General features: G+C 47.2%; 1 protein-coding gene across 1 annotated transcript; it reads left to right on the top strand.

The window, feature by feature from the left end:
* Positions 1–537: 537 nt before the first annotated feature.
* Positions 538–23,536, top strand: FSCN2 (fascin actin-bundling protein 2, retinal). Its single transcript, XM_083727637.1, has 5 exons — positions 538–3,177; positions 16,690–16,846; positions 18,313–18,434; positions 19,937–20,104; positions 21,991–23,536. The coding sequence occupies exons 1-5, from the start codon at positions 2,358–2,360 to the stop codon at positions 22,194–22,196; spliced, it is 1,473 nt and encodes a 490-aa protein (XP_083583763.1). The 5' UTR covers positions 538–2,357; the 3' UTR covers positions 22,197–23,536.
* The last annotated feature ends 674 nt before the right edge of the window (positions 23,537–24,210 follow it).

The following is a 24,210-nucleotide window of genomic DNA, read 5'->3' as shown; positions in this document are numbered from 1 at the left end:
CCTCCCACCTTCACAAAGCCTCTGTAGTGAATTTCCCCCTTTCACCTTCTCTCAGTGGCGTAGCGTGGGGGGTGCAGGGGGGGCCAGTCGCACCGGGCGCAACATCTGGGGGTTAGGGTTAGGGGGCGCAAATTACTTGCCTTGCCCCGGGTGCTGACAACCCACGCTACGCCACTGCCTTCTCTCTTCCCCGTGGCTAAGGAAAGTTGTCTTGGGCCTTACCCTAGGTCACATGTGTACCTGATCAAACATTTCTTCAGCACATAATTTTAAACTAGGGATAGGGAACCTGCATTGGACGTTAACCACTGACTATGCTGGCTGGTGCTGATGGCAGCTGGAAGAGCCCCCATGCCAGGATGCAGTTCTTAGACTTCTCATTCAAACAAGGAACCTGTTAGGCTTCCCTTGGGCAAATCTCTCTTGCCTCCATGCAATGATGGAGGTGATGTCTGCAGCCTCCTTCATCTGCAGCACCCCCGTACCATATCCCACAACATTCTCAATAAGGGTAGCCGAATGCAAAAGCAGGCAGGACTTCTGCACTTTTAATAGCTGTGCAATGCAAGCTGCCCCTGCTAAAATCCCCTCTTCAACACAACTATTAAAGTTGCAGGCGCCCTGGCCACGTTTGCATCCAGACACCATGCCCCTCAGTGTCAATTAAAATCCCAGAGGCAGATTTTCAAGGGATTGCAGAGCGAAGATGGAGTCAGGAAAGCCATTGACAGAAGGAAAGTCAGCGGATCCAAACAAGTTGTTCCCTTGCACAGCGTGACATGCATGTTTACTCAGACATATGTCCCACTGTGTTAAATGGGGCTCAGTGAACATAGGACAGCAGCCTTAGTCGGGGACACAGAGAGCAGTGGTGCATTTTGTGGGTCAGATTTATTCTGATCATTTGGGATCTCGCTGCTGCCTGTTTCATAAGAACCACTGGGCCTTCGCCATCTGCCGACATGTTTTCCCCAACCCTATTTTTGCTAACTGTCAACTGTGGTATTGTCAACCCAACCCTCCCATATGTTAGCAACTCTCTCTCTCTCTCTGGCTAAATGGAAGGATCTTAAAAAGTATCTGTTCTGAAGTCATGGCAGCGGCGGGTGGAGGAGGAGAGCAGAGCAGGCCTTGCTGTTGTCTACAGAGGCAGCTAGGACAGCCAAGCTATTCTGGGTGGCTTTCACCTCTGTCATTCAACAACTTCTGCTTCAGCAGATTCCAACTTGCTGGGTCTAAATCCATCCCCATTCTTTCAAGTTGCATTTATCTGAGCTGCAGTGCAGCCCCGGACGGCCCAGCCTCCCTTCTTCCCACCCTGGTTCGATTCTGAGCTAGGCCTCTCAGCTAGGCTGCCCCATCGGTTTCCTAGGGGGGCCAGGCCACTATTATCCTTTTGACAGAGCTGTGGATTTGGGGTTACGGAACAGATGGAGGCAAAGGGGCCAAAGGAGGATGAAAGGTTTACACTAATAGAAATGCCCAGCTAATTGTTAAGGAGATTAGAGGCTGGGCCAGGCAGGCACTCTCGGCTTGGAGGTGACCTGCCGCATGGAATCAGAGAGCCCACGGTAATGTTAACCAAAGCGGCGCTAAGAAAAATAAATCCTCCACCAGGGAGAGGCAGCAGATTGAGTTGCCGCTTGAGCGTTTTGGCCTTAGCGGTGGGATAGAAAGGCGTTTGGGGTGGATCAAGCCTTAGAAGAAGGGAGACAACGCAAACAAGAGACACAGATACAGTGCAGAGCACTACAAGCGCAGAGAGCAGGCCGGAGCGGAAGAATAGGTCTCATCAAAAGGCCATTGTGTAGCCTGTCAAAGCCCCCCTCCCTTCTTTGTGGCTTCTGTAGAAGCCCCACTATTGGTTACAGGAGGCCGGCAGCTCATTGAAATCTTTGTAATCCTAGCTGCACTAATTAAGCAAGGCTGCGGGTGCTTAAGCATGTACATTTTTTTCTGAGCATTCTCTCCTCTCCATCCGCACCCCACCCCCTCGCCATGCTGGAGAAGATGAGGAGGAGGAAGAGGTCAGTGTGAGCCACGCAGGAGGCAGCAGCACTGCCAGCAGGGGGGACGAGGCAGCCAAACGAGATCGGAGATTGGCTTTACGGGCAGAAGATTAAATGTAGGAAGAGCTGGTACACACACACACAGAGAAAGAGACTGGGAACTGGGGCAGGTGCACGTCATTGGGTCTTTGACTGAGGTGTAAGGTTCATTTGCGCTAATCCAGATCGCTCGGCTCGCTCTGCTGTGCCTATGTGAGCGTGCACGTTTCCGTACCCCCGAGGAAGGACTGGGAAGACCTTAGGCGCCCACCCCAGTCCTTGGGACTATATCCGCTGTCCGGACAGAAGATGCCAACGAATGGGATCCACCAGCTTCTGAAGATCCAGTTTGGCTTGATTAACTCTGACAACAGGTACCTGACGGCAGAGAGCTTTGGCTACAAGGTCAACGCCTCGGCGCCCAGCCTGAAAAGGAAGCAGATATGGACCCTGGAGCAGGACGGAGACAGCTCCGTGGTCTTCCTGAAGAGCCACCTAGGTAGGTACTTATCTGCCGACAAGGACGGCAAGGTCTCGTGTGAAGCCGAGAAGCCGGGAGGTGATGGGCGTTTTGTCATTGTCACCCAGTCGGATGGGCGCTGGGCGCTCCAGTCGGAACCCTACAAGCGTTTCTTTGGCGGTTCCGAAGACAGGTTGTCCTGCTTTGCCCAGACCATCACAGAAACAGAGCTCTGGGCTGTGCACTTGGCTATCCACCCCCAGGCCAACCTCTTGAGCGTGAGCAGGAGAAGGTATGCGCACCTCAGCGCTCAGGAGGACGAGATCTCCACCGACAGCAACATCCCTTGGGGTGTGGACTCGCTCATCACCCTCACCTTCCAGAACAAGAAGTACTGCCTGAGAACCTGCGACAACCGCTACCTGCGCAATGATGGCACTCTGGTCAAGGAGCCTGACCCCCGCGCAGGGTATACCCTGGAATTCAAGGCAGGCAAGCTGGCCTTCAAGGATTGCGATGGGAAATACCTGGCGCCCATGGGACCTACCGGCACTCTAAAATCTGGCAGGAGCTCCAAGCCGGGCAAAGATGAACTCTTTGATCTGGAAGAGAGCCACCCACAAGTAGTTTTCGTGGCCTCCAATGGCAGATATGTCTCCATCCGGCAAGGTAAATCCATTGCCTTTCTGCTCTGTGGGACTACGCATAGCCAGGGAATACTCCTCTCCCCTCCTAGCTCCATAGCCATAATATGGATGACTTGTTTTTTCGTCCGCTTTGTACAATGGTAATATGCTTGTTCTTATCCACAGGTGACTCACTATTTGAATGCATATGGTGGGGGGTGTTGATGATGGTAGTTGCCACCATCGGTTTCCTGATGCTTCTTTGCTTCAGGAGCTGCCTTCCTAATCCTCATGCTTGGATAGGGAAGGAAAGATGTGTCTCATGGCGTCTGTTATGGTTCCTTGCTGGCCAAGTCAATATCCGTTTCTAGTACAGGGCAGGTGCGTTGTGCTCATTTGCACAGATGAGGATCTAGGAAGATGTTGTGGGGAAGAGATGAGTGCAGGGTCTGAAAACCAAGGAGAAGTGCAGTGGCGCTGGTGGAGAAGAGGAAAGTCTGCTTTGCTCTGTATGTTTTGCTACTGCTTCTATGGCAGCGTGTCAGATTGGAAGTACTTCTAGTCCACATGATAATCCGTATGTCAGCAGGTATCCCTGTTGCTTAAGAAACAAGAACAGTTGCAGGCTCTGTCTTATATTCAAAGGATGGGGCACAGGGACAGATGCAGAACCCACTCTCCTGTGATTTTGCTAATACTGGCATGGTGGCTCCATAGATAAGCCAGTGGGTCTGGCAGCCCTTTAGCAAGAATGACACTCATGTGAATTTACAGGCCTCTGATTCTGTGCATGCACACCAGAGAGTGGCCCTGCTGGAATGGATTGAGATTTTTACAAGCTCTCTCCAGCAACAACTATTAATCTGAGTGGCGTGTAGACAGATGATGTGCTCGTTACATTTAACTTCCTTCAACACAATTAGGCAATGGCACTTGGACTCCATCATCTACTGCCGTCCTTGGTATTAAAAAATTATAGTCAATTTTATAACCTTCTTCCTATCAGTCGGTGCAGCCAGCTCTCCTTCATTCTTCCTAGGTTGCTTTTAGTGCCGCCAACGGTGTCCATCAAACATCTGCCCAGTGTCCCTGAAAGGGCTGTTCACATTCACAGCTGTAGTTGCCCATTCCTATGATTCCCATGTCCTACCCCAGCATTTCTAGGAAATGCTCTTCAGTGGACCATTCTAGGCGACTTCCCCCTGCCTGGAGATCAGTGGCACTCCGAAAGGCCTTATGGGTAAAGAACAAAAGGCAACTCCAACCTTACATCTTTCCCATATGGCTCCAGAACTGGCCCTTAAGGACCACATTTCAATCAGCCCCCAAACAAAAGAGCAGCAGCAGTCCCCAGCAAAGCTATGTCCCAAATGTCTGGAGGTGCTACAGAGTGATGGTTTCATGTTAAGAAAATATTCCTTTCCCAAGGTTTGTTTGTGCCCCCCGTTCTGAAATTCTTTCCAGAGGGAGAAGGCTGTTCCCCCATAACTACTTCTTCCCATGCATCTAAGAGAAATCTAACTGTAGTCTCCTGTTTATTTTCATTTATTTATTGCATTTATATACCACCTTGATTTTCCAAGGATATTGAGGTGGTGTTCATGGTTCTCTTCCTCCCTCATTTCATCCTCTATGAGGTAGGTTAGGTTAAGAGATGGTGGCTGGCCCAAGGTGGCCCTATGAGTTTCATGGCTGAGTGGGGATTTCAACCCAGGTCTTCCAGGTCCTAGTCCACCACTCTAACCATTACGCCATGCTTTTTTCTTGACCTGTGGCACCTTTGGGTGATTATAGTGGCCACGGACTATAGCTTTTAACACAGAGGGGCAACCTTTCCGGGGTTGAGGGCCTTGTTCAATTGGGGCTGGAGGATGCCTATTGCAGGTGGCAGGTGAGGCCAATGCAAAAATTGGGTGGGACAGCCCTTCTCTCTCTCCCCCTCCCTCTCCCTCTCCTTTATTCATCCACCATCCTTTCATTTTCTCTCTTCCCCCTCTACCACAGGTGTACACAAGCACCCACGTCTCTTCCCTTTACCCATCCATTATCCATTCATTCTCTTCCTTCGTTTCCTCTCTCCTTCTTCAAGCGCCACCACAGGATTTGGAAGGCCACATGCAAACCTTGACACTACACCTAATGATAACCAAAGAATCACCCTCCCAACCCATTTGCCTAATTGCAACACCAACTGTCTGTTGAAAACAGAAAAGGCTGTGCCCTGTTTATGCTAACCCAGCTCCCGTGCCTCCAACAGGGTTCTCACACAAACTTAAGCAAGTCAAGCTTTCCTCATGACTATCTTCACGACAGGGAAAGTTTTACTGGCTTCGTGTACCAGGCTGTGAGCCAGTAAGAAGAGGGATAAAAAGATGGAAGACAAATGAATCAGGTGAAGCAAATCGATCTGGAGTAATCACACTCTGCTTCTGTACTCTGAAACTAGGGTTGTGTTCTTTTGAAGAAAAACTGGCCCTGATCCTGTGCCTTCAAAGCAGCCTGGCAGGAAGAAATTAAATACCTGAAACTTTTTTGTGACATGAAGACAAACTGATGGGCAGGTCTCCATCGGCTTCATTTCCGAAGCGCCAACGTTGTTTAGAATTCCCAGCCCACATGTTCATTTATTTCTATTTTTAAATTTATTTTCATTTAAAGGGTTTTAGGCTGCCTTGCAGGGCTATGTCCTCTCCAGGTGGCATGCAAATATATACCAGATAAAAAGGCAATTCCAATAAAATAACGTATATAACACAAATTTTGACCAGCACAATAGCAAACAACTAGCATTCAGTTACTATAAATTAACTAATCTTTAAAATAATACACAGCCCAACATAGAAAGAGTTAGAATCTCCAGTAACAATCTCCAATAACTAACAGCCTAAAACCAACACTCTGAGAGAGTAGCTACCTTAATAAAATAATCTTAATTAAAAGCCAATCAGAACAGATGGTTCTTCAAAGGTTTTTTCAAGGTTGGCCCTGACAGGGCCAGTTACAAATCCCTTGGAAGATAGTTCCGGTAAGCCACCACTGAAAAGGCCCTATATCTGGTGCACACCTGCTTATATACCATTCATTTAAAGCACCCCCCCCCAAGTATCCTGGGAACTGTAGTTTGTTAAGGGTGCTGGGAATTGTAGCTCAGCATAGGGCAAACTGTATTTCCCATTATTCGTTTTCTGTGTGTGCGTATGCTTTAAATGTATGGTGTGTACACAACCTATCTGATCTTTATTTGTGTAAAATATTTATATACTTCCTTATGGGGCCATCTCCAGGCAGTGTTGGCAGTCTGATCTTAAGGCCCAGACTGTTACATGGTCCTTCACATAACCGGGTCCTGGGCTATTTAAGACATAGGTTGCCAACATTTGGGGGCCCTTTGGGCACATACATAGGCAAACGAGAGAAACCTGTTGTGGGCCTCACATACACACTGCAACTAAGCACATATTGCAGCCTAGCTTATGGGCTACAATATCCTGCTTCTTCCAAGTCTAATTTCAGCAGAGGGAGGGGAAACACCATGGAAGGTGTTTGTGAGTTCCATGTTTGCTTGTGGGCACCACGTTAGTGACCCCACCTGGTGTGCGGCTCTAGAACTCGAAGCTAACATTTTGAATCTGGCCTGGAAATGCTCCGGCAAGCTGGCACAGTATTGGTATATAACATGGTCTAAATGTCTACCCTCAGAAGACACCCTGAATACCAGCAGAGGTTTCTGGTTGTCTTCCAGGGCAGCACTCCATAGAACACACTGCAGTAGTCTAGTCTGGATGTTTGATGGAGGCAAGGTCTGCTTTCTCAAAATAAGTGTGCAGTAGGTAAAAAGCAACCACAGTCATTTGTGCTTCCATAGACAGCACCAAGCCCAGGCTGCACACTTGGTCTTTACAGGGGACTGCACAACACCCACCCCACCCCAATCACTTGTAGCCCCATGTCCAAATCAGCTTTCCTATCTACACAACAGCTTGTCTGGATTACCTATGCATTAAAAGAGTGGGGAAACTGCACCTTTGGCCATTGTTTAATATACCCCTTTTGTCCTGTTTTACAAAAGTGTGTCTAAACTGTGTTAGGTGGGCAGCTAATCCACTGTATTCCTGCCCTTAGTTGCTTATCTGGCCTTCATTACTGCAATGCAATTTTCTTTTTACTGTAATTATTTTCTTAGCTTCCCCGCGGAGTTACCAGATGTTTGCATATTAATTCATTTAAATAAATGCAAATTTAAAATTCACATTGCCTGGCATTGATAATTAGCCTTTTTAAAAATAATAATAATAATCAAAAATCCCCAACCAGAGGAAAAAAGACCGATTTAAGCATGCTTACCCAGAAGCCGCTCCTCTCGCCCCAGAGAAAAGTGATTGGATATGGACCCTTCTTCTTTTCAATGCTGTTTTTAAGAGTTCTTAAGAAGCTCTGGGAGATGATTCTAGTCCATCAGTCTTCTGATGTTCTGGTGGCTATTAAATGCCCCAATTCAGAAGCAGGTTAAGGCTGACAACTTTTGAATTGGCTCCTATAGGGGCCCCTTTAACAACAGTTATTGTCAGCTGTGACAATGGAGGGCAATTTGATTTTATATCTATATAAAGTACCTTTGTATTTTCTTCCGGTTACCTTTTTTGAATTTGGAATGTGAGTGGGAAAATGTGGAGGGGATTAAGCACAGTGTAAATTTATTCATATCTACTCAGAGATATGGATTCTGTGGGACTTACAAGTAAGTGCTTATGGGATTTCAAATATGGACCTAAATATGGAAAAACAAGGAACAGGGGGCCTCTAGGGTGTCCAGATGCAAAAGAGAACACTGCTTCTGTACTCTTTATTAACAGCTTAGTAGAAGAAGGAATTTTGCCTGGTCATCCAAGGGCCATGAAACATATGTCCTGAAATTTTTCATTTTCACTCTGTCCTGATAAGATCTCCAAAACTATGACAAATACCATCCTCATTTTACATTTTTCTCTGTGTGGAATCATGAGGGTCATGAGGATGGAACCTTAATTTAAAATAAAAGAGAAACCCATATTCTGAACAGGGAACTATACTAGAAATTTAAATTTTGCATTGTGTGGTAAGACTCTAGATACCTTGTTCTGTAGCTCAAAAGTGGCTGTTTCTGGAAAACAACATGTTGAGCTCTCCCTTTTCTTTCTTTGGGCATTGTGGCGGCAAATATGCAGGAGGTTGCTTTGTTTCTGAGGTGAAGGAGGGGATTTGATGTGTATTGCATGTTTTTTCTTAACTTTAAAATTTGAGTAAATACGTTTTGCCAGCAAAAAGGTTGCAATCGTGTGTGTTTCAATCCTTAATGAATTAAATGATTTGAAGAAGACACCAGTGGTCAGTGGTCATCAACTGTACAAAAGTTGCTTTATTTAAAGCTTAAGAAGGAAGATCTTCAGCTTATACAACAGCCAACGAGCGCTTTTGAAATGAACTGTACATGTATTTGCATGTTGTATGAAAATCAGATGATGCAGTCTGATTTCCTCAAGATGACCCACTTCATTGTATTCTTCCTCAGCTAGCTTAGGAGTGATGGGATGGGCAAACAAACCCTAGCGGTACATAAACCAACCAGATGGGAGCTGAGTGAGTAACAGGTGGCAACAGGAAATGCCATGCTGCCAAATGGCTTGTGTCCGTTACTATAGCAACCTGGCCTATGCCAATTTCTGGGGGAAAGGGGAGCTACCCAGTCTCCCATGAACGAAAAGTCCCAAAGATCCCTGTATAACTTGATCTTCTGGTCAAGCTTGAAAGGCCATTCCGTCCGTAACCCAACGAAAGAAGGGGGAAGAGGGAAATCCAAGTTCTGTGAGGGAAGGGAACTTTTTTACTTTGTGGCCCAAAGTGTCATACATCAAACTGCAAAAATAGGGCTTATCGCTCCGCAGAAATTAATAAGGTTCTTTCCCACCTGTTATCTTGAGGGAGGGGGAAATTTCACTGTAAGCTGTTAGTCAGGAAGTTGTCGTTTCCAACCTCTCCTCAGTAATGAATTTACCACTAGGCTCTATGTTCTTTGGCAAGCCGCTCTTTCTAAGCCTCAGCTACACATCTGCAATATGGACATAACACCCCTGCGGACACGCCTTAGCTTTGAAGGGTGGCTGCGAAGTGTTGAGAAGGATCTGAGATAACGTATGTGGAGAAGCTGAAACAAGTGAATGCCCCCAATCAATCAATCAATCAATCAATCCCACCATGATCATCAAAAGAAACTTTATTATTTCCCCTCCTCCCTAGGTCATTTAATAGGCTGTTTACAGTACAGTATAGCCATGCTTTCTTGAACCAATCGTCCTTTCCACTTTAGCCTAAAAATGTCTCCTAGTTCATGGGTGTGTGTGAACACAGGTGTAGCTGACCCTACGTAGAAGTTGCTGTGGTGTGTATTCCTCTTAAAACTGAACGTGCACACAGTTGTATATAAAGCAATGGGCCTCACCAGACCATCTGCTTATGGCGAAACAAAAGTAGCGCATACTTGTTATTCATTCATAGCATGGAACCCAAGTGGCTTTTGCTTTTCTTCAGCTCCTAAAATGCAGCTTTTTGTCTCTGGGAAAGCAGTCGTCTACCTCTGGCCAACGTGCCCACTTCTAATCTTGCATGCTTTCTGCTGTGTGTCTTCTTGCGTGTCCTAGGCCACATTCGCTGCCACACTATGTGTCAATGAGCACTAGTTTAGACAGCTTTGCAAAGAGGATTAGGCAAATGCATGGAAGGCAGTTCTAAAAATAGCAGAGAGTATTGTGGCACCTTAAAAAAACGAACACATTTATTGTGGCATAAGCTTTCAGGAGCCACAGACCATTTCATCAGATGCATGAATTACACCCTGCATTGGTAAACATGGTAGGGGTGATGGGGAATGTAGAGTTGTGAAGTCAGAGGGAGATGAGAGACAAAAGGAACAGAAAGTGACCTGAAAGCAAAATTGATATTGTAAGCTGCAGCAGTGTCTGTGTCGATTCTGCCCCACCAAAGTGGCTGCCACAGATACAGTACTAGTTGGTCTGGACTGTCTGGGGAGTGAGAAACAAGTGGCAGAGGTTGTTTTCTTCATAGTCTGCTTGTGGACTTCCTAGAAGCATCTGACTGGCTACTGTGGACAATGAAAGGTCGGACCAGATAGTCTCTTGCATTGATCAAGCAGGTATCCTCTTGCAGATACCTTCTGAATAGGGACCGTGACGTTGCTGGTGATTAGTGAGGCCAATTATTCTCTGCTGTTTTGTGCTTTTTTTTTTAATTCACTGGCAACTCCCCTAGTAGGCTGCTGCAGCATTCAACTCATCTTCAGCATATTGGTGTTTCGTTTTTAGTCCATTGTCACCGTCAGTGACCTCTTATTTCAGAAACTCTAATATGTTCAATTAAAAACAAAACAAAACTCCTGTACTTGCAAAACCAACATATGGGTCCTTGTTGTAGTGGCTAACCTCCATAGATTATATGGAGGGGGTTGGGTTTATTGTTGTGTTGTGTCCCCATTTCAGAAGCTTTGTCGCTCATATGAGTAGGCCAATTACAAGAGCAGCTACTTACGGGGATTAATCAACTGCACTTTGGTCTGCACTGGCTCTTCAACTTGAATGATTTGAAGCTACCCACAGGATGTGTTTGCGAATTCCTAAATGGTTCCCTCTGTACTGTATCTCCTTAATCCCAGCCTCCGATCCCCTTTGCCCCAGTCTCCCCCGCCAGCTGTTCCAACCAGCCACTTCATCTCTTTGAATAGGATTATCCCACATTTAAGTTCAGTCATAACCTGTCTTATGCGGATGAAACGCAGCAATGTTTATCACTGCCCTCCGGCGGGAAGAGCTTGGATGTGGCTGACAGGCCCAGAAGCTAGTCTCTTCTGCTAGGGTTAATATTATATTGTCAAACTATTACAATCTCATCCCGCTTGGCCCTATAGATACTAGCCACAGCCTTCCCTCTGCATTTTTGCCAGGTCTGGTCATACCCATTGGGATGGTGGGATGCCAGAGATATCAGTATGTTGGCAAGAGACTTGCTTTGTTGGCAATGAGCAACAGCCAACACAGAGGCTCACAGACCTCCTTTGCCTCTTCCAAGCCACTTAGGAGCTGGTGACATTGGCTGGCAAGTTATTAATAGGGGGCTTGTGTGTCAGCCAGATGGAAACAACAGCAATCAGATTAATGAGGATAATTAAAGTGATTGTTGGAGGATTTGCTAGCAACGCAGGAGTGTGAGAAGGGGGTGCCTATGGCTCAGTGAGGTGGGCATAATTTTAGCAGGGATCGTTAATGCCCCTTCAGCTTGGAGGGTTAGCCAACTTCCTTGTCAATTGTAACCTGTTTGACAAGAGTTTGTGTGGAGATTCTGGTGAATAGCTTCCCTCCAGGTATATGGTTCCTTGCACTGAGGAATCTAATCAAAAGTAGTTTGCCTGGAGGGGTCCACCACACCAGCCTTCCCCAATCCGGAACCCTCCCAGATGTTGTTGGACTACAACTCCCATCATCCCTGACCATTGGCCGCCTTGGCTGGTGATTATGGAAGATGTACTCCCAAGCATTTGGAGAGCATCAGGATGGAGAAAGCTATACAGTGGATTTGACCATGGCTGGTGCTTATGGGATGCATCGAGAAAATGTAGCTTGCTCACTAAGGTTGGCTGTGGAGTCTGTTGGTAAATGAAACCCTGCAGACAAAGGCAGCAACAATGCGAAGCAGCAAAACTGACTCAGGCAGAGGATTCCAAGGAAGATGTTATGACCAGCCCAATATGTTTTTCTGCCTGCGGCGAAGGATGAGACAGTGCTACCCCCTTCTGTGTACGAAAGCTGATTGTGTGTAAAAGCTGAATAGACGGGCATTTGAATCCTGCTTCAACTCAGGGGCAGAGGCCTCTACTGCACTTGAAAGCAGCAAGCTAGTCTAGGGGATACTCACTGGGTATGCCACATGGCACACAGTTTTGCTCCCTCAGCATTTGATGTCTGAGGCGGCCACCTCAGAGTGCCTTATGGTGAAGCTGGCCCTGGGAAGTCCCATCTTCCTGTCTCTATGTGAGTGACATTCGTTTTAAAAAGTGATAAGATTGTGGATCCCACAATCACCACATACGTACAAGTTACCTTTGACTCTCTGTGTGTCATATCAGTAGACACACACACACAATGAGTAATCATGACTTTTCCCTTCCCCAAGGCAACACTCCCAAGGCAATCAGGAGAAAATATAATTATCAAACTGCGAGGTTTTCAAACTGTGATCCATGGACCACTGGTGGTCTGCAAGCTCCATTTAGGTGGTCCACGGAAAAGGGTTTACAGACTCTCCAAGTGTCCCTATTTTCCAAGGACATCCCCAATTTAGAGAAGCCGTCCCAGTTTCTGATTTGATCCCAGAATGTCCCACTTTTCCTTAGGATGTCCCTATTTTCATTGGAGAAATGTTGGGGAGCATGGAGTTATCCAACCCTCATGCCATCTGAAGGCAATCCTGTATAGGGAAGTTTTTTATGTTTAATGTTTTATTATGTTTCTATATATGTTGGTAGCTGCCCAGAGTGGCTGGGGCAACCCAGTCAGATGTGTGGGGTATAAATAGTAAAAATATCATTATGGAATGAGACATCCCTATTTTCATCTGTTGGAGGGTATGGGTTTATGCATAGTCCTGCACATGATTTAGTTATTTTTACTAATGACAGAGTTTTTTCACCAGGGTCAGATTGTCAAGCAGGTAAACAAGGCTTTTGCTGAGGGCACATGATTTTCACAATAGTGACTAACACAGTCTATTTCTTTTTTCTAGAAATGAACAAATTAAAAGAGTTATTCCTCAGTGGCCTAACTTGCAGCCTGAGATTTTCATAATAAGGTGCTGGTTTTGATTATGATACTGGTGCTGAATGAAAAAAGTTATTAAAATACGAGTTATGTGCTTTGATCTGCAGGGGGGAAAATATTTAGTAGCCCATCAAAATTCCTAGGAATTTTGAAGGAGAGAGAGAGGGGAGTGAACCACTGGCCAGTTGTGTGTGCTCCTGAGGAGCCGGTTATGGTGGATCATGCAATCCACTTGAAAAGACCTGTGTTGCAGAGGTAAGAGCTGATTAAACGCCAGGCAAGGGAGAAGACTTACCCGTGTGGCTTCTCATTTAAACCAGGTTGGCCTTACCTGTATTGTATACTTTTACCATGCCAGGAGGATCCCTAACCCTGGTGAGTGCTGAGCCGCCATGCTAACATTGCAAGTGTGGTGGCTGAAGGGGCTGGTGGGAAGAAAACCAGGGTTGAATGAACCATTAGGTTCATAACACTTTTGGCCCTCATATATTTATTTATTTTAGGCTGCTATTTCTCCAGCTCTGCATGGAACTCACTGGGTGACCTTGGGCCAGTATCTGTATCTTAGAATAGTGTCTGGTGGGGTGAAGCCACAACAATAACTAGCCAGCAGTAGCATCAGCTCTGCATACTGAGAAGGTGAGGTCAGGAACCAGGCAAGGCTTGGACTGTGTGGTTGCATTGGCAGACCCAATCCAGCACTGTTGCTGGTGCATATGCATAGCCCTGGCCTTAGTTCGCCCGCTGTTAATTATCTTCCTTACAGTGTCATTGCTGTGAGGAAATCAATGTATGTATGCCAGCTTTGGACAAATGACATCATCTATCCTTTTGCTACAGACAAAGCCAGGGTGTGTGGAAATGTTTGATTTGGATACATTTGTTAATGTTAGTTCATTGGTTTGTCAGCTTTATGGCAATTTATTTACTTCGGAGATTGTGGTACGTGCTACTTAGTTCTTTCCCTCTGATTTCTTTAGGCTCCTCATACGTTTAAAACAATAGGCACAGGGGATACTAAAGAGATAAGTTCCTCTTACTTGCCTCTTGTTGGAATCATAAATTACGTCACAAATCTGGTAGGAGGACAAAACCAGTCCTGGGTGAACCAGCTGACAGCAAAGCATAGCGCTCGCATTAGGCCATTATTATTATTTTTGACAAAGATCACAGATCTGCAAAATCTCTGGTCCCAGGATGAAATTGCCTCCTGGAAATAATCAGAGCAGGTTGAGGAATGGCCCAACATCCCAGCCAGCCTGACTGTGGTGCTATAGCCAGATGAACAAGGACTTAAAAAAAGAAAAAGAAAGAACAGGTCAAGAATAGGCTTGCAGAGTATGTGAATGTACATTGCATGCATAGGAAAGCTGAAACCGATTCAGGAGTCTCTTGATGTTTCGGCTTTTACTTTGAAGCAGCTAGGGAAGCTATGGTTTTGATCAGAGCATTGGGGAATTTTCCCACTACAGTACTGCTGTTCGGGGGGGGGGGGGGATATAACTGGAGCTTCCCAACTGGAGCTTTAAAACAATTGCAGGTCACATTTAGTTTCAGAGAGGGGGAGGGGGAAGAGTAATTCATGAGGTGGGGGCGGGGAGGAAGGTTGCAAGAGAGAGATCTTAATCAATCGCCTGCAGTCACTCTTTGGTGATCTGACTGCCAGCAGTGAGCTTCATGGGGAATTGACTAAGCAAGTTCTGTGAATCACACACCTATGGCTAATAAATAAAAAAAATTAGGCACTTCGTAGGGAGGCTGCATTTGAGGTGGTGTAGACAGGGCTCAGGCCCGAGCTGGCTAGAGCTGACCAGAGAACAGTGGAGTGTTTTCTTGGATGGTTTCCTGCCCATGCTTGCCAACAGAATGTTAAGAACTTGATAATGACATGTCCAGTTGGTTTCTAGCCAATCAGGAGACAAATCCAAGTGCCAACTATGACAATCAAATCAGTGAGAGGCACTTGAAAACTACACACCTGTCTTCTATTTGGCATTGTCCAGTAGACAGAGCCAGGGACCTGCAACAAAGTACGGCAACGTGGAGTGCTCCTGTTCAGTGTTCCAGCCAGCCATACCCTTTCCCAGGATATTCCGTTCCATCCTCTCCCAGTTTTCAGTTTCCCCATCCCTAAACAAATACTCAGCATTCTATGGCAACTGAGCATGCTCAGCCCTGATTAGATTGTTTGAGGTTCTTTCCCTCCCCTCCTTAATTTGTATTTCTACAAACTTTGGGATTCCTTAGGTCTATTACCGATTCCTTCCTCTTATGAATTTTGGCTGCATAAGCATCGTCACTTGGAGAATGAATTTGCTATTAGCATATAGGATGTTGGACCTGGATTAAAGTTTAGCTTTTGTCGTGGACTTAACCCAGTGGCTTAGAGAAAATAATTATATCTCTACTGCAGATCCCCATCACAATGGAATGAAAGTGAGTCACACACATCTCAGGGCTTTTGTGGGGCTGAATGAGATAAAGCCCTGCTATCTGTGTAGTGCCCTAAGCCTTATGGAATGCTAGCAAGGATGTGATGCAGTGGCGTAGCGTGGGTTGTCAGCACCCGGGGCAAGGCAAGTAATTTGCGCCCCCTAACCCGTGGATTTGCACCCCCTAACCCTAACCCCCAGATGTTGCGCCTGGTCCGGCCGGCCCCCCCTGCACCCCCCACGCTACGCCACTGATGTGATGACCAACAGCAGCCCTCCAAGGCACAGAGGATGGAGAGGCAGAGGCAAGTTAGTGGGGGCCCCAAACTAAACATTCAAGCAGCAATTGTGTGAACTTCTCCCCCCACCGCTCTGAGCCTGGCCTTGGCTGGGGAGGGCGGGGTATAAATAAAAAAATTATTATTATTATTATTATAAGTAGTAGGTATAGGTGCAGGGGTGCCAACTTGAATAAAATATTGGGGGGTGGGCCCAGGTAAGTCCTGCCCCACATAATCAATTACATGATGCGGTGCACACATACCATTTGAATGGCAATGCCCATCAACTTTTTTTGGGGGGGCTGGCCTCCTCAAGTATTTTATTGGGGGGCAAAGCCTCCTTGGTCCCTAGGAGACGGCTCCTATGTATAAGGCCCTCAATCTCAAATGTGACTCTGGTGGGAGGGATAGGGATTTAACCTATTGCCCATTGCTGTGGTCTTGATCTGCATCAACCACCCACACCTATTTACTTGGGGTTTTGTTTTTAATTCATGTAATTGCTATTTACAGAGTCACATTTAGCGTGATCCTTAAGGCGAAAATATAGGAAGAGTGTTGTTGTTTTTCTGTTGTTCATATTCTCAGAATTTACTGTTGGCTGTTACATTTTATGGGGCTGTCCATAATTAATGAACCATATATTTACTTTTTATTCCCCCCCCCCCCGATAATTAGTTACACCTTCTCTATCTCTCTTTTGTGTGTCTGAAGGAACGCCTTCAACTAGATAGTTCAGTTTGGTTAGAGTGTGGTGTTGATAACACCAAGATTGCAGGTTCGATCTCCACATGGGACAGCTGCATACTGCAGGGGGTTGGACTGTATGATCCTCAGGGTCTCTTCCAACTTTACAATTCTATGATTCTAAGATGGACCTCTGCTTGAACCCTTCTCACAGGTTTTCGTATCTGGTCTCATGCCTGACAGTGGAGCACGATGGATCTAAACAATATGAAACGGTGTCCTTTCTTCCTACTAGGTGTCAACGTCTCGGCCAATCAGGATGAAGAGACACACCACGAAACCTTCCAGATACAGATTGATAAAGAAACCAAGAAGTGCATCTTCCATTCCAACACGGGCAACTACTGGACCTTGGTGTCGCATGGGGGAATTCAGGCCACGGCCACAGAAGTGTGAGTTAGGTTATGTCCTCATGTCACTAATGGGGCCCTAGAGCATTTGGGGCCTTGGAAGTCTGATGGCAGTTTTGGCTAGACATAGCAGAAGGAGAGCCAGGGCATGGAGAGAATGGATGCAAGACTTAGAACAGGGCTTCTGGGAAGGAGTGATGGGTGCATAAGCACATAGAAGACCTCTACCGAGTCAGATCAGTGGGCTATCTGTTCCTGCAGCCCATTTTTCACAGCAGCAAGCCAGTGACTCTGGTTTGTCCCCAAGCAGGACTTGAGGCAAATACAGTTGCCTAAACGAATGTCCATCAACGCTTCCTTTTGTGTGTCTGGAAAGGAAAAGCATGGTTTGGGCACAGCATTGCAGACATACAAGAATTTGCACATATGTTTGAGAATCAGGGACCTGGAAGTGAACAGCGAAGCCATTCAGAGAAGGCAGGATAATTCAGGATAATGTTCAGTATGGCACCAACATTGATACCAACTGGGAGAGGCAGCAGAGCAGCATCTCCCAAGGGTAGCTAGCGAGTCTCAGGCAAAAGTGTGCATACATAACCGGGCTAAATTAGGATATTTGCAAGCTTTTTCCAGACCTGGGACCCACTGTCAGCTCGAACACGGAGTTTGGGACTCACTGCTGAATTTTTTGAAACATACTTATAAGAAACAAATAATACTGCAAAATAGGACATATAGCTTACTACTAAATTTTTGATAGTACATCTGTACAGCGGTTGCGACCCATCTTAGGTTGGCTGTGCAAGCCACTAGTCAGTGGGACCCAACTCACCAGTTGAAGAACTAGATGGTCACAAACAAGGCAGGCATCCTCAGCCCTGGTGCACTTGTCCAGGGTAATTTGCTGTGTGTCCTCTATTCCTATAGCAGCACCATTAGTGACAGAAGTGGAATGTAAGAGAGAGAGGGAGAGAGGACTGCCATTGTCAGTAACTTCAAGCAATTAGGGGAACCTAGGAAGCTGCTTTGCACTGAGCTAGAATATTGGTCCATCTAGCTCAGAATTATCTGCAGATTCTAAACTTCGGGTGGACAGACTTGTAGGATCTGTTTTGGTCTCTATTAGAACCCTGAGATTCACCAGGCAGTCACACACCGCGAATGATGGAGCAGGGTGCCTCTCAGCGTATTCTTAGCTTAGGAATTACCAGAACCAGGCTTACAAGTTCTTCCAGTCAAGGAACCACTCCCCATTTCCCCCCAGGTATTCCTTCCCGCCCCCCCGCCCCCGCCAGCAACCTAATGGGGGAGAGTAGCAATTTGTTGCACCTGCTACACAATGTGGTGTCCTGTGCGCAAAATCCTGTTGATTTCAGCAAGACCTACGCCCATGCAAGTGTGTATAGGGCTGCACTCTCTGTATGTTAAATACACAATAGGGAAGAAAGAGCAAAATGATCATTCATTATCTGACCAGTGCTCCCCCCCGCCTTGCTTTGTTCCCGCAGATCTGCTAGCACCATGTTTGATATGGAGTGGCGTGGACGCCGGGTAGCCCTCAAAGCTCGCAATGGCAAATATATCTGCACCAAGAAGAATGGACAACTGGCAGCTGTCAGTGATGCAGTGGGTAAGTCTTACAATGGGATGCCATTGCCTCAATTACGGGGGCCTAAACCTGATAAAGGGACACGGGTGGCGCTGTGGTGTAAACCACTTGAGCCTTGGGCTTGCCGATCGGAAGGTTGGCTTTTCAAATTCCCACGACAGGGTGAGCTCCCATTGTTCGGTCCCTGCTCCTGCCAACCTAGCAGTTCGAAAGCATGTCAAAGTGCAAGTAGATAAATAGGTACCATTCTGGCAGGAAGGTAAATGGCGTTTCTGTGCGCTGCTCTGGTTTCGCCAGAAGCGGCTTAGTCATGCTGGTTACATGACCCAGAAAAACTGTCTGCGGACAAACATCAGCTCCCTCGGCCAGTAAAGCAAGATGAGCGCCACAACCCCAGAGTCGTTCGCAACTGGACTTAACTGTCAGAGGTCCTTTAACCTTTAAACCTGATAAACCAAGGACCACAGTCTGTATGTTGTCAATAAAGCTGCTCATCTTCCGCTGTTTGCTGCAGCTTCCTTATTGAGAATGGTGGCTGGAAGAGGTAGGCCAGCCAAAACCATGCTCAATGGGCATCAGGAGAGTATCTAAATCTGTGTTATATGGAAACTGGAACATTGTGGGGCAAGATCACAATGAATGAGCCAATGGAATATATTACAAGTATAGCTGAGGCTTTGTGGCTGGGACAGTCAGAAGCTGAGAGCGGAGAAAAGGCTGCACAGATATTGAGCAGTTCCAGAGGAGGCTACATTGAGAACAAACAAAACAAAGAGTTTGCAGGGCAGTTGGGAGGAAGTCCCTTTTGCTAGAGCACAGGCCAACCAAGATTGAAACTGGAAGTTACTTGACTGGAAGTGGGGAGGGAGCAGCAGTAGGCCAACTAAGATGGTCCTATCCTAAGCAACTGTAAGGTCCTCAGGCACACCTTGCAAGTCAGGTGGGTATAGCTAGGTGTCAAAAAAGACCACCAAAGTCCTACTGAAAGTGACACAGCTGTTCAGTGCAGCTTAAAGCTGAATGGCTTCCAGGTGCACCTGAGATGAGCCCAATAGTAGGAAGGCCACTCCGGTCGGACTCTAGCTTCAGCTGCAGATGCCAGTTCAGTATGCCAAAGCAGGAGGAGAGCACTAAGGTGATGCCAGAGCAGTTTCAAAATAACGCGTAATCAATGACATAGTTTGTCCAGGATTCTTCCGCATTTGCAACTCTTAGGATCAATAATGGCAAGGAGCTCGCAGAAGTAGGATGAAGCCCAGTTGTAACCTCAGAGACTTAACTGGAAGAGGGAATTGAAAGCGGACTGATCCTGCTTACAGAACTCCTACTGAAAAGCAAAAATCGTAGCTGGAGATCTGCAAATTCAGGCTACTGAAAGCACATATGTGGCTGGGAGAGCAATCCTGGACTCACTCGGGCTGAAGTCTGATGCAAATGTATTCACAAATGCACGTTTTGGATCCCTAGCTCATCACAGTCACATTAGCTTCTGAACTCACTGACCTACAGTTATCTGACTACAGGGGAGGATGAGGAATTTGTTCTCAAGCTGATCAACCGGCCCATCCTGGTCCTTCGCGGGGCTCATGGCTTCGTGTGCTACCACCGCAACTCCAACTTGCTAGACGCCAACCGTTCCGTCTATGATGTCTTCCAGATCATCTTCAACGATGGCGCTTACCAGATCAAAGGTAACTAACTAACTGGCTGCAAACTGGGAGCTGGGGAGGGAGCTCATCACACAGTGAAATAATTTTGGACCATATGTCAGAGGGATGCTACGAGAACATTTGTTTCCCAGCTGTGAATGCAGCCCCTCCAACTTCCACCTAAAATCCTGGAGAGCTTCTGCTGGCTAATGTAGACAATAATGAGGTAGGTGGACCCAACGGCCTATCTCTGTATAAGGCAAGTTCCTATGTTCCAACTGACTGCAAAGTCAGATCCCCCCATGCGCTACCATAGTAAGCTATTTGTGCAAAGCAGTTCCTACCATTTGGAGAACTTTAACCTCCCCATTAGAACCCATTGCCATTGCCATCCTATAACAAACTCTGGGTGTGAGGCCAGAAAAGTATCATCAGGCGGGGGGGAACCCCAAGGTTTGCAGGAGTACCCAAATAAATATGTATTTATGCGGGTGCAGGGGGTGAAAAACAGGCCAGAGAGGATTGGGCAGTGGCGCTGTTTAAGCAATAGACTGCAAGGCAAAAGTCTGGGGATTTTGTAGCCCTCTCATCCCTCAATGGTAGCTGGTCATTGATGACAAGCAGTCACACTCTAGAAAGTGTAATGGCTAGTATCTGAAGCTGCAGCTGTGGTGTTTCCTTAACATTCCCCTGAGTGCAAGAAGAGTGGCAGCAAGCCCAGCCACTCAGATGCCATCACTGGGGAGGGCACCAGAACAGCAAATGGGTGGGCCCTCAGAATTTACGTTTTCCCCTAAAGTGCCTAAACAGTCTCAAAATTAATAAAAGTGCTTATGGCCTTTTATCATGCTGTGATTCGGGATTGTAGACACTTGGGGAGCCTCACAAGTAGTTGGCAATGTGGGACTGCCTCCATGTGGACCTGGGGGGTGGCCACATTTGCAACTGGAAGAGCTCCACTGTTACAGATCCAAGAGCCAATGACCCTGCTTTTTCGCTGTATTTGCTTGGACTTCCCCTGCAGCCCAGCTTGCCTTGCTTTGCTCTGCACCAGGTAGCATGGTATGGTTCCGCCAGTTCTTGGCTGTGGTCTCAGTAGTGTGTGCGTGTGTGTGTTTGTGTGGATGACTGGACCAGTTGTGGCTCAGCAGCTCTTTTAAGGAACCTGTGGCCAATGGATGATGGGCATTAGAAGCCCAGATACATCAGCAAGGCCACATGTTCCACATCCCTGTTCTATCCTTCCTTTCCTAGAACTTGATTTGTCCCCCAAACGGATCACTACCTGCCACAAACTTCAATCCCATGCACCTTTAAGAGAGGGAGGGAGGTGGTGGTGCCTCTATGTGCTCAATTACATGCAAGCTTTTAACCTTTAAAGCCCTATACGGCCTAGGACCCTCGTACCTACGGGACCACCTCTCCTGGTATGTCCCACGGAGGACCTTACGGTCTTCAAACAAAAACATCTTGGAGGTCCCGGGCCACAGAGAGGTTAGGCTGGCCTCAACCAGAGCCGGGGCTTTTTCGGCTGTGTCCCCGATCTAGTGGAATGCTCTGTCACAAGAGACTAGGGCCCTGCGGGACTTGACATCTTTCTGCAGGGCCTGCAAGACAGAGCTGTTCCGCCTGGCCTTTGGCCAGGGCACAGCCTGACCCCCTCCTTTGGCAATCTTCACAGAACTCTAGCTCAATGGTTGCCATTAATCTGATTTGAACTGATTTTATAATGAAATGATTTTAGAATGTTGTATCATTTTACTGTTGTTAGCTGCTCTGAGCCCGGCTTCGGCTGGGAAGGGCGGGATATAAATAAATTTATTATTATTATTATTATTATTATTATTATTATTATTATTATCATCATCATCATCATCATCATCATCATCATCATCTCCCACTGACACCTGCTCCTTCGATGCTCCTAGGTCTCAGTGGCAAGTTCTGGTATGTGGCCACCAATGGCACTGTCTGCAGCGACGGCGAGTTGTCGGAGGATTTCTACTTTGAGTTCCGCGAGTGCAGCCGGGTGGCCATCAAAGGGAAGAACGGCAAATACCTCCGCGGCGACCAAGCCGGGACCCTGCGCGCTGATGCCGACACCCTGCACCAGGCCACCCTCTGGGAGTACTGACGCCGTGCCACTTGCTGAGTAGCACCGTAGATACTCTAGCTTCCGCCACGGTAGCCGAGCCAACTCAGAGCGGACACAGAGGTGGGGTATTTGGCGGGGAGGGGAAAGTTGAGTGTTCCCACCTGGACTCCAGAGGCACGGTAATATACCCCCATCTTCCTCCGTGGAAAAGGACCTTGCTGGGAAGGAGGGGTGGGGACCTCCTGCCCGATTTCCCATAGTCTTAATCTGTCTAACCTTAGAAGCAGCACCCTAATGCACAGCTCCCGGGAGGGTGCGACACTGATGTACCCAGGATTAAAGCGATAGAGGCTACGTTTCAGAACCAGCCAACATTGCCTGTGGCTGTCTTCCCTTTCCCATGCTCCGCACCTGAAACAGAAGACGACAAGTTGCAGGTTTCAGGGGGCCTTGTGAAATGTGGGAAGCTCCAACTTTGCGGGCTCTGCTCGCTGTAGCTTAGCGTGAAGGATTCACGGGCAAAAGGGGCAAAAGGAAAGGGTTAGTTGGAGATGCTCACAGGGCACAATCCCCATCTTTGGTGAAGTAATGGAAGTTGGACGCCCTTTTCTCCCCACTCCCTCTAAAGTAGGAGAGTAGTAGAAGATAGAAAGCAGCAGCCTTCGTACTCAGCCAGAATCATTGGTACATCTAGTTCAATACTGTCCACGCTGACTGGTAGAATGCTGCAAGGTTTCAGGCAGTGGAAATTCACGCCGAGGACTGAACCTGTGCCCTTCTACATACCAAGCAGGTGCCCTTCAAGAAGGAGGAAACCTTCTCCCCTAATCCTTTCTCTGCTCTGCCCAATGGATGATCGGCAGCTCCTCAGATCCCCCTCTCCCCAATTTTCTCTTCCCTTTTTAGCAAGAGCTCTAGTTCTAATACTCCCTTCACCTACAACTCTGGAACAAAAACAGTATCCTGAGGGGGTTTTTTGGGGGGGGAGCAGTGGCTGTGGGCCCCAGCGGCTGCATGTGCGGAGATGGAAGCTGAGTGCCGTTTAGAAGTCAAGGCAGTCAGGAGGGTCTTGGCAGGGCTGGAACATCTTCCATGGGGTGGTCTAGCCACAGACAATGGGCCGTTTTGGGTAACATTCCAAGAGGAGGGGGAAGACAGAGCTGGTCTCCAAAGGATGCAAAGATCTGGAGGAAGAGGAACCGTAGTTAGACTAGCAGAGGTCTTCATATGACAGCTGAGAATCCCAGGCCCGGGAACACGAGACCCTTAATCTCAGGGTTGTGGGTTCAAACCCCATGTTGGGCAAAAGATTCCCGAATTGCATAGATGACAATTGTGGTCCCTTCCAAGTCTGTGATATGATAAAGTCTACGGTATGACCACCCCTCTAAGTCATTTGCGCAAGTCCTAAGCTACGCGTGGTCTCCAAAAACGCCTCCGTTGTCCTGCTGCTCTGTTCAAGGGCCTCCCCCTCTTGCACATGCTGCACACCTTCCACAAATAACCTAAAGAGGAAGGAAGCTGCCTCTATATAGAGCTTCCTGTTCCGACAGCTGCATATGGCGGCTGGCTAGGAGCTCCTTTCCATAGACAACTTCCCTCATCGCCACCTGATACACAGCGAAATGCCAGGAAAGGAGGCCCTGCTTGAGGAGGACAATGGGGTCGAACAAGTAAAAGGCCTGTGAAAATCTTGCTGGGAAGGATTTTCTTAAAAAGTTCACTCAACCCCCCTCCCACTTCTGCCCATTTTCAAAATCTATATCCCTTGTGGATTTCCCTCCTCTTAGTATTAAGAAGGTGCTAGCCCTGACCTGGGCATGGCGAGGATATATTTTAGGCGGGCAGGCTTTATGTGTGTAGGGGACAGGACCGAGTATAATTCTATGATTCTATGTGTGACACAATTGGTCAGTTAGTTTTATTTATGTCTTTACTTGATTTGGGGGGCAGCTGCCCCCCCCCCGGCCACACCTATGAGCCCCCATCTAGTTCCAGTGGGAGGCAGGAAGTTTTCATAAGAAGGATGGCATCCCCACCATATTATATTTAA

This window comes from Podarcis gaigeae (assembly GCF_964106915.1).
Source record: "Podarcis gaigeae genome assembly, chromosome: 2".
NCBI classification, from domain to species: domain Eukaryota; kingdom Metazoa; phylum Chordata; class Lepidosauria; order Squamata; family Lacertidae; genus Podarcis; species Podarcis gaigeae.
This window is presented reverse-complemented; position numbering and strand designations above follow the sequence as displayed.